General features: G+C 30.5%; 1 protein-coding gene across 1 annotated transcript in view; it reads left to right on the top strand.

Moving 5' to 3' along the window:
* The first annotated feature begins 2,053 nt into the window (after nt 1-2,053).
* Nucleotides 2,054-11,424, top strand: part of LOC113369762 (copper-transporting ATPase 1) — a 142,759-nt gene continuing 133,388 nt past the window's right edge. Inside the window, exons 1-2 of the mRNA XM_026610329.1 lie at nt 2,054-2,186; nt 2,271-2,328. Of these exons, the coding sequence (XP_026466114.1) occupies nt 2,162-2,186; nt 2,271-2,328 (83 nt within the window). The 5' untranslated portion in view covers nt 2,054-2,161. The remainder of the gene's footprint in view (nt 2,187-2,270; nt 2,329-11,424) is intronic.

Here is an 11,424-nt window from a genome sequence, read left to right as displayed (position 1 = left end):
CAAAATATAATGTTTCGTGTTTATTTCTAGATGTTAGGCTAAGTTATTGTAATCGTCCAAAAATCGATTTTTTTTTTACATTTCTTCATGTTTTGATGGTTTCTGAACATTTTGGCATACCACAGAAAAAATGAATGTGTGCATAGATAAAAAAAGTGTAGATGTGTGTGTGTATGTATGTATGGATACAATTTTCCGTCTACGTTTTCGGGCGCACGTATCAACCGATTTGAAAGGTTCAAAAACATTCGATTCCTATTAATAGAGAGATGTACTGATTAGTTTTTTGTTGAGTGCACAAAATACAAATCGAGTTTTTGAGAGAACGGAGCATCCCCATTTGAATGATCCAAAAAACATTCAATTTGTGTGAGAAGTAGTGATTAGTTTTTGGCAAAGACAGCCATTTCAAAGATACAGAGCAAAATGTACAAAAAAATTGCAGTTTTTGAAAGAACTAAGCATCCAATTTGAATGATACAAAAACTTAAAAAAAAAAAATTATTTCATTTTTTTGAATATACAAAATAATTCAGATTTTAATTTTAATTCTGACTAAAGTTTTTAAAGCTCACATACATAGATAAAAGAAGAGTAAGCTCACATATATACTTTAAATAAATAATTTTAACTTTGTAATTCAGTTTATATATTCTAATGATAAATATTAGACAATGTTACAGTATTTATAATAATCTATTTAAAAACATTTAATATTCCTGGAATATTTCGTTACGGTACGGGAAGTTCCAGCAATTTGCCCAAAGGAACGATGCCATACACCACTTATAGATAGTTGATTTTGAAAATGTAATATTATTTTTATTTTAGTAAATTCACTCATTTGTTTATCTTAAACAGATAGAATATATTACTTTTGTAAAATAATGTACAAACTAGTGCGGTGGGTGGCATCGTGCCTTAAGGCAAATTGCTGGAACTTCCCGTACCGTAACGAAATGTTCGAGGAATACTGAATGTTTTCAAATAGATTATTATAAATATTGTAACATTGTCTAATATTTATAAGAATTATATAAACTGAATTGCAAAGTTGAAATTATTTGTCAAGTATATTAGAACTATAGTCAGAATTAAAAATAAAATCTGAATTATTTTCGATATACAAAAAAAAAAAAAAAAGGTTGAAACAATTTTTTTTCCAAAATCAATTATTTTGTTAAGGCAAGCAGAAAGTTCTTTGAATCAATTAAATCGGACGCTTAGTTTTCTCAAAAACTGCCATTTTTTGTACATTTAGTTCCGTATCTTCGAGATGGCTGGGCCTGCTTTGCGAAAAACTAATAACCACTTCTCCCAATCATTACTAATTGAATGTTTTTTAGATCATTCAAATCAGATGCTCCGTTCACTCAAAAACTCGATTTCTATTTTCTGCACTCTTTGCTTTTTATCTCCGTAACTGCTGGACCTGCCTTTGCCAAAAACTAATCAGCACATCTCCTTATCAATAGGAATCGAATGTTTTTTGAACCATTCAAATTGGTTGATCCGTACGCCCGAAAACGTGGACGAAAAATTGTATCCATACATACATACACACACACATCTTTTTTTTCTGAGGTATGCCAAAATGTTCAGAAACCTTCAAAACGTTGAGAAATGTAAAAATTTTAATTCCGATTTTCGGCCCATCACAATAACTTACCCTACGGGAAGTTAAAAATCACAGAATGTAGGATATACTGTTTTTAATAATAAAAAAATAAGCATAGTTCAACGGCCAGTGGATCGAACCCTGGCCCTTCTAAAGAAAGCACCCTAACCATTAGGCAACAACAGATACGCCATTGACAAAGTAAACGTTCTCACCAGTCCTCGCGTATTGCACGGTTATAGTGTTTTATATAATAATTTATAGATGGCAGTAATGCTTGCTGTCAAATTTAATATCAAAATAAATTATGATGGAGGCGCACAATGCATTGAATGTCCTTTAATTCATGGTGTTTTTTTAATTAACACACTAACTTGACATCTCATATAATGATTAATTTAATTTCTTATAGTGAAATATATTGTTTCTGATTGTGATTTCTTCAAAGTGATTTTGTGAAAGAGAAAGTGTGACATAACCTGCGAAATGTTTTTGAAGTGATATCTCGAAAATTTAATTTAAATAAAATCAGTTTTGCTTAACATGGAGAATGATACTATTGAACATGGTAAATCATATTTCTTCTGAATGCGATATCATACAATATGTTTTTTACTATACTGTTTTTTGAATCACTGGTCATGTTTTCTAGAAAATGAGACAATGGATGTGACTAACAATGAAAATCCTGAAGTTTTTGAATCGAGCGAGTAAGTCTTTTTGTCTTAATCTTTTTTACCATTATGTGCACTAACAATATTTAAATATGAGTAAACTTTCAATATGTTGGGGGTACTGTGCTACTATTGTGTAAATGGAACATTATCTTGTTTTATACTAAATACTCCATGGTACAAAAGTCTTTGTACTATTTGTATTTCACGTGATTATCGAGATAAGTTTAAGTATCGGTCAATAAAATCACTCAGCAACAATAACGAAATTATAATTTTTTGAATTCACATTTTTTATACAAAATCATTAATCAGTTTTATGAATATATTATATTCTAATATTTTTTAGGGTTCTATATATGACATGCTTTTATTTATAGATATGCTCTGCATATAGCATTTATGATATATTTGCAATAAGCTTTGTCTGATATCTGATATATTTATTGAATTACTTTCAAGATTTCATTATTTATTACATTTTTGCGTTTATTTTAGGTTTTACTTTATCTTGCTATTCAATATATAAGTAATATGATGATTTTGTAAAAAAAAGAAATAATTGAAATTGTATATTGTAAGTTTAAACATCATAACAATTGAAAAATGAGAAATAACAATGAATTTCATTATTGCGTATTGAACTTTTTTCTCTAATATTTCAAATCAAACTCGTCAAAAAATTTAAATTTAACTTATAAATTTTGCAGAAAATAGTATATTTTTGAAGAAAAATGTGAAGAATTCTCAGTGTTGCACATGGGCGAGGGCGGAAAAATTGAAACTTTTTTAAACATTTTATTCATATAAGTGGGAATTCATATTGGGAATGTGAATAATAGTCCAGTCATTTAAGCTTAAATTCGGTAAGAATCTCGAAATTCGAGATATCCAGCTGTAAGTCTGTAAATACTTGTATATTGACACCCTAAAGTTGTCTCAAAACCTACATATAGTAGGGTATCAATACCAGAATACAAGAATACATAGTAAAATTTTTGAAAAAAAAATTATATATTTTTTAAGTTATCGTCGATCTCCAACGGCGCGACAAAAAAAAGGCCCTTAACTGCTACGGTGATTCTGGCGGCCTTCTACGTGGATGAAATTAAAAAAAAAAAATCTCGTTAAACTAGATAATATTGTCTGTAAAATGAACAACGATAAAGAAAAAAAATCAAAAATTGACAAACAGACGGCGTGTTTTGAAAAAAAGTCGAATTTTACCCAAAATTTTGGTCGTTTTTGGACTGCCAAAATTCGATTTTTGATCCGATCAAAAAATCGATAGTTCATTTTACGGAGAACTATATATAGAACATGTAAAAAAAATTTTGATAGTGATCGGATAATTTGTTTTTGAGTAATCGCTGCAGCAAATTCGGAAAATGCTGTTTCGAGAAAAACGCGTTTAAAGATAAAATGATCGTTATACTTTATATTATATATATACTCTTTAAAGGGCTGTGACTCAAAAACTATATAAGATATCGATTTAAAATTTTGGTATGTCATTTATAACCTATCGAAATATAGAAAAATTGAAAATTTCATGTTTTGAAAAGTTCACACTAGTTGTGCCCCTTAAAAAATTTCAAATTTGTACACACAAAGTATACAATAATCTTGAAATTTGTATACAATAATAACTTTTGCTTGTATTATCTATGATAACACGGAGAAAATATGTATTAAAGAAAATTTTATTGAATATTTTAAAATACCTTAGAAAATTATTGCATTAATTATTTAATTTGAAAATGGAAAAGGCAATCTTCATTTGAAGTATCCCGCAAAAAATATTTTTATTATTTACTGTTTATATAAAACCAATGTCCATGCAATGCAAGGTCATTAATAAAAAACATGTCTTTTAATTTAAATTAATTAGATGTTTAGTGTCATTGAATTAATAAATTTAAACAAAATTAATAAAAGATATGAATAAGTAAAATTATGTTCCAAACGCGCTTCAAAATATAAATCCAGATCTAAGACTGATTAATAATTAATAACAAATGTTTTTATATATATTATTATTATAGTGTACAGTAGAAGTTTCTTATTCGCGCTTCCATATACGTGTTTTCGCTATTCGCGGCCAAAAAAATGTGACCCAATTTCTATATTCGTGGCTAAAAATTTTGTTATTCGCGGATTCCAATATGTATCAAACCCAAAATCCTAACTAATAGAATGAAAACAACCTTACTTACTACTCAATGAATAAAATAGATTTTTAGTAAAATTTGACTCAAATCGACATGAAATCCACATTCCCAGCCCATTGAAGAAGAGCAATTCATTTCAATTGCTTCTACAAGCAATAGATTTTTTTTTAATTATTATTATTTTTTGAACAGCAATCAGAACCTTACGTCCTATGAGCTGTTGGGCTGAAACTTCTCTTTACTTCGTATTTTTTAGATGGTAACCCAATGGATGTTAATCCATCCATATTTGATGATTTTTTGTTATTAGAATTAATCTAATAGGGCTCACATTTTATTGGTGCAGCAATGCCGGGTGACGGCTATTTTCACTTGGAAACATATTGCTATCTATATTTTCAAGTGAAAATCGTTGTTACTGCTGCCTGACAACAGGCTGCTCGAAGTGGGTATCGAACCCAGGACCTCTGAAACAAGTCCCGTCGCTCTTAACCGCTTACCTACGGGCGAGCCCAATAGAAATGTGACACTTAATTTGAAAAACCTTAGCGAATAATTAAAAAATGAACTGTGCAATTTCTATATGGGCATTGATCGATATATGGAAAGTGTTATTTTTAAGAGGCAAATTACTGATGTGACTGAGTATCAGTTTGAATTAAATAAGCAAAACAATATTACAAACTTCTTCAAACCATTGCCTTAGCCTCAACAAAATTAATCAAAATGTACAAAAACTATAATTATAAAAAATTTAAGGAGGTTTTACTGTATATTAGTATTTTACATATGAAATATAAGAGCTTATGAAATTGACGACGACGTTTATATGTGTTTACAATAAAAGTAAATTAACAAAACCTAATCGAACCGATTTCGAATGGAGGGTCTTATCTCACATTGGTGACCATGCATTAGCATTAGAGTACCATATTTTACATTTTTAACTTCCCGTAGGGTAGTTATAGTAATGGGCCGAAAATCGAAAATCAAATTTTTTGCATTTTTCGACGTTTTGAAGGTTTCTGAACATTTTTTTCATACCTCAGAAAAAATGGATGTGTGTGTGTGTTTCGTCCACGTTTTCAGGTGCACGGATCAACCGATTTGAATGGTTTAAGAAACATTCGAACCCTATTGATAGGGAGATGTGCTGATTACTTTTTGGAAAAGGCAGTTCCAGCCGTTACTGAGATACGGGGCAAAGAGTGCAGAAAATACAAATCGAGTTTTTGAGACATCCGATTTGAATGATCTAAAAAATATTCAATTTGTAATGACGATAAAAAGGATAAAAAATTATAACATCTTTTTTTATTTTCTATGAAATATTTTTGTAATTTTATATTAAAAATTCAAAAAATTACCCAGGCTAAGCACGGTCTATGCGCCACTCTGGTACAAATGTTTACCCAAGTGCGTTTAGACTGTTTATATACTGGGGCACTTTTCCAATTTTGTGAAAACTATTGAAAAATGTGAAAATGCCGCTAAGCTAAGCACAGTATAAGTGAAAATGTCGCACAGAATTATTTGCAAATGCCTTGAAATTAGACTGTGACTATACGGGAGCACTTTTTCAATTTTGTGTAAATTAGGCAACTATTTTTTTGAAATTGAATTCGAAATGAAATGACGATTGTTAATGTTCTGGAGATAAATTGATTTATGATTTACATTTAATTTGCTCAGATATAACAAGATAGCAAAAATAATGAAAGTTTCAGTATTTGTAATAATAAATTTGAAAACGTTTAAAATTTCTCGAATTTTTTATTATGGTACGGGAAGTTCCAGCAATTTGCCTTAAGGCACGATGCCATACACCACTAGTTAATATTATATTAATAGAATAGCAAAGTTAATATTGTTTATTTCAAGTATATAAGTGAGCTTTAGAAATTTACTTTGCTTTTTTGAATATTATTATCCAAATCAATTCCGAGGTTACATTTTAATTAAAAGACTGCATTCCAATTTTCTGCACTTTATGCACCGTATATCTGAAACTACTAATCAGCACATCTTTCCATGAAAAGGAATCGATTTTTTTATAATTCAATTCGGTTAACCGGTGCTTCCGAAAACGTCGACGAAAATTTGTAACCATACATACATGCATATATACATACTACATACAAACACATTTACACATACATCCATTTTTCTAATGTATGCCAAAATGTTCAGATATGAAATGTGAAGATATTCAAATATTTTTAATTTCGATTTTTGAACGATTACAATAACTTACCCTGCAAGATGTTAATAATTATTATCTATATGTAAAGGTTTGTTTTTAAATCACGTCATAGAAAGCATGTGCATTGGAATATATCAATACTTTCCACTCGCGAATTCTGAGATTTGTATGAATTTTGCCGCCAAAGGCATCCGAGTCGAAAGGGTTAAAATCTTTAGAGAGTAAAATTCTGGGCATAAGCGTAACTTCAAGAAAAATTTTCAACTCTTGCACTCCCGAAATACGATTTTCAAGTGGAAATTTAATATTATGCTTCCTGATATCGAGAAAACCGAGGTTGGAATCGAACCCTGGACTTGTTAGCTTTCAACCGCTTTTAACCGTGGACTCAAAATGATGTGAACTTTAAATTCAATATTGCAATACTACAAGTTAACTTCGTCTATTTGCTCATTGATCAGACTTACTTTTGGATTAAACGGAAATGACATTATTGATAAATACATTAATTCTAGCTTCTATCATGGAATTTTATTATCTTTTGGTGACACTACTTGCTTTGTACAAAATCATAGCAGTAGGTTTCAGTAGGTACTTATTGAATATGTTTCATTTATTCATATATTATCATTCAGTATAGAATTGAATTATCTACTATGAATGCAATATTCAATTGGAACTACAAAGAATTTTATTATTAAGCTTTATAAATAGTTTTACTTTATAGGAATAAAGCCCAAATTATTTATTTAACTGACTGCAATACTTTGTGCTGTAAAAATCTACTGTTTTACATGCTAACTATATGTAATAACATTGATTGAATTACGATTGTTCATAGAAAACAAAATTAAAGTTGAATGGGCATTTTGCCTTAAGGGCGAGTTGCATGGACTTCCCGAAATGTGTAATAATTGACTTAATCAAACTGTAAATGAGACTTATATATTTCAATAAAATTTTCAACTGTGGATTACATATATCATGTAAGTAGCCCTTGATATTATTAACTTCCCTTAGGGTACGTTATTGTAATCGTCCAAATTGAAATTTTTTGCATATCTTCAGAAAAAATGGATGTGTGTGTATGCGTGTGCGTGTTGTGTGTATATATGCATTGGTACAATTTTTTGTCTACGTTTTCGGGCCAACCGATTTCGATGTTTCAAAAAACATTTCAGTTCTTTTGATAGGGAGATGTACTGATTAGTTTTTGACAAAGGTAGGTCCAGCCGTTTTGTTGATACGGAGCAAAGAGTGCAGAAAATAGAAATCGAGTTTTTGAGCGTACGGAGCATCCGATCTGATGCTCAAAAACATATAATTCGTAATAATGGGGATAAGTGGAGATTGGTTTTTGGGAAAGGCATGATCTGCCCTTTCGGAGATACCGACCAAAATGTGCAAAAATGGCAGTTTTTAAAAGAACTGAATCCGATTTGAATGATTCAAAATTTTTCTGCTTGTGTTGACAAAACGATTGCTTCTGGGAAAAGTTTTTTTTTATGTTTAGGGCCATAATATTTTAGTATGTTCTTTAAGACCATAATGTCTATCAACATAAAAAGTTTCATAGAAACAAAATTCAACAGTTAATTACTAAAATACGGCTTGGCCGATTCTTGTCCTAATCAGCACGATTCCCAAATAATATTTTTTGATGGGTATTTGAATCTTTGAAATTGATTCTAAATTTTTGGCTAAAACGTGGAGGAAAATTTTTCACGTTTCTGCTACTTACGAAGAAACGGCTCGGACGATCATCGCACAAGACTGACAAACGCAAGTCTTTATCGAGTTACATGGAATGGCTTTTAAAATTTTGAAATCAGTGATGATTTGTCGGCAATTCTGCATCGAGAAATTCATAATCGAAGATTCTGTTATCGTAACATTCTTTCTTGTTTGTTTATATGTAAAATACGCCTGATTACACAGCAAACAGATAAACATTTTCGTAGTTTTTACTACTAAGGAATAAGCATAAGGAAGCGCTATGTTATGGTTTCCATTGCGGAAGAATTGCCCATTAACTTCGGTTTCATATGTGGCAATTCAAACAGAGGTCTTATCCCTATCTGATCCATTTTTATCATTACAATTTCTGTAATAGTAATGAATTTTTGATTGATGCAACGGCTGTGGCTATGGGCTATTTTTACTTGGAAACATATTGCTATCTATATTTTTAAGTCAAAATTGATGTCACTACTGCTACTGCTCGAGGCGGGAGTCCGTGTATTTCAATTATGTTCCAGCAATATTAAAATTTTCTTATGTTAATTCATCACATCACATGGTGTTAATTTATCTCATCACAGTGTGTGTATGTATGGCTATGTGGGTGTATGTAAGCCGATTTTTGATGTTTCGTCGAAGTTTTCTCAAAAATAGCTCTACCGATTTCACAAATTTAATAGCCATTGGAATAAATTCGATAAGGAGATTAGGTTTGCAAGATGATCGGCCGTGCTGTTTTTTCGGGAATTAGGAAAATGGTGCTTTTTCGTAACCGTTTTCACAAAAATCTTGCTTAGTCGCTTAATAATTATCTAAATAGATTATTTATATCATCTGAAGAGCAGCCCTAAAACCATCTCCAGTCGTGTAAAAATGTTAAAATTAATTAAATGATTAAATAATATACGTACACGCATCTTACAGCAAATGCTTAATAATTATTATTATACACAAGTTTATGTATTAGTTAGACAGTCCTACAAAATTTGATTTAATCATATCAATTTATTAAATTTGGAATAATGGGCGTTTTACACAAATACAAGCATATCTTGTGCACTGTAATTAATATAATTACAGTTATTATAATTGTGTTTGAGAGATATCAATCAAAATCGCAATCTTTAAATTTGAGTGAAAGCGATAACTTGATTTTCGAAATAAACAGTTGAATATTTCATCTAAATATCTAAATTTTAATTTCGGTTGATTAAGTCAATTTATTACATCTTCGATAAGTTTTTGCAACTTGCCTTGGCAAAATACCACTTCCAATCAATTTGTAATTAATTTATGGCATTCTTCGTTATCTATGGTATTCAATATTGTTTGTAAATATGGTAGATCGAAAAATAGCTGCAAAGATGTTTTACTTGATAATTCTGTAGGAAACTAGTTGAAAGTCGCATTTTGCTTAAAGGCAAGTTGCAAAAGCTTTTCGATAGGTATAATAATTGACTTAATCAATCGAAATTGGGATTTAGATATTTAGATAACATGTTACATGCCACGTTAATTTTCATAAAAACGTCGAAATATTTTTTTTTAATTTAATAAATTATTTTGTGAAATATTAAGCATCTGCTAAAAGAGAAATACTGTCACGAATACATAAATCATACATGTAGTTCGGGATATATAATATAATGATTTAAATGAATGGTAACATTTTTACAAAACTAGAGAAGTTTTGTAGAATGTTTATTTACTTTTTTGCTAATTCCAAAGCCATTTGCAATTCGACTTGATTGATTTATCACATCACAAAAACTTTGATGAATGTTTAAAATTCAAGATTGTGAGCTAAAACGTGGACTAAAAGTTTTACACTTAATTGCAAACTTCAAAGAAACGGCTGATCTTTGCACAAAACTGACAAACAATTGTCCTCATCGAGATACACGAGAGTGGCTTTTAAATTTTCGAGAAAAGTCGATTTACGGCAAAAAATCTGTTCACATACACATACACACACACACATACTTTTTTCAAGTTTGGTCTCATTCGATTCAGAATGGCTTCAAACGTCGAGAAAACATAAAATTAGCAATTCGGATTTTTTTATGAAAACATAAACTTCCCCTTCGGGAAGTTAAAAATATTGCTTCTAGAAAATCTAGCCATGCAAGATGGAAAGTTGATACTGTCCCGACCAAAGAGGGAATGGGTCACCTTAATTAAATCTAAAATCATTTTTGTTAAAATATTTCAGAGTTATATCTATCATTACATTCAAATTACCCAAAGCGCACTTTGGTGTCGAAACAGTTTAAATCGTGTCGAGTAATTTTTAAATTGCCTCCCTCCCTGAATTTACTAATTACCCCCCGGTGCCGGCCTATTCTTCACGTTAGGACTTACTGGTCTAAACCATCTTCTGAAATATTATAAGCTTACGAAAACTCAATAAAAGTAGGTATAATAGGCCGCACTTAGGACATATCTTAAGCGTAAGGATGTTCTAATTGTAGCATTGTAGAAAAATGCAAAATATGTTGTTTTGATTTTGGTGCATGTTTGCAAGGACATTTTTATAGTTATAGATTTTATTAACTTCCCGTAGGGTAGTTATAGTAATCAGCCGAAAATCGAAAATAAAAATTTTTGTAATTTCTCGTTTTAAAGGTTTTGGCATTCTCAGAAAAAATTGACGTGTGTGTGTGTTTTGCATGTCTGCATTTTTTTCGTTCACGTTCACGTTCACAGATAAACCGATTGGAATGGTTAAAAAAAACATTCGATACCTATTGATAGGGAGATGTGCTGATTAGTTTTTCGCAAAGTCAGGTCAAGCCGTTACGGAGATACAGAGCAAAGAGTGCCGAAAATATAAATCGAGATTTTGAGAAAACGGAGCATCCGATTTGAATGACCTAAAAAACATTCAGTTCGTAATGATGGGAATAAGTGGTGATTAGTTTTTGGCAAAGGCAGGTCCAGCCATTTCAAAGATACGGAGATGTACAAAAAATGGCAGTTTTTGAGAGAACTAAGCATCCGATTTGAATGATTCAAAAA

The sequence above is a fragment of the Ctenocephalides felis genome, unplaced genomic scaffold (genome assembly GCF_003426905.1).
Source record: "Ctenocephalides felis isolate EL2017-DRISC unplaced genomic scaffold, ASM342690v1 CF-g0.4_SCAFFOLD_01492, whole genome shotgun sequence".
NCBI classification, from domain to species: Eukaryota; Metazoa; Arthropoda; class Insecta; order Siphonaptera; family Pulicidae; genus Ctenocephalides; species Ctenocephalides felis.
Note: the sequence above shows the minus strand (reverse complement) of the source record. Positions and strands in the feature narration are given on the sequence as shown.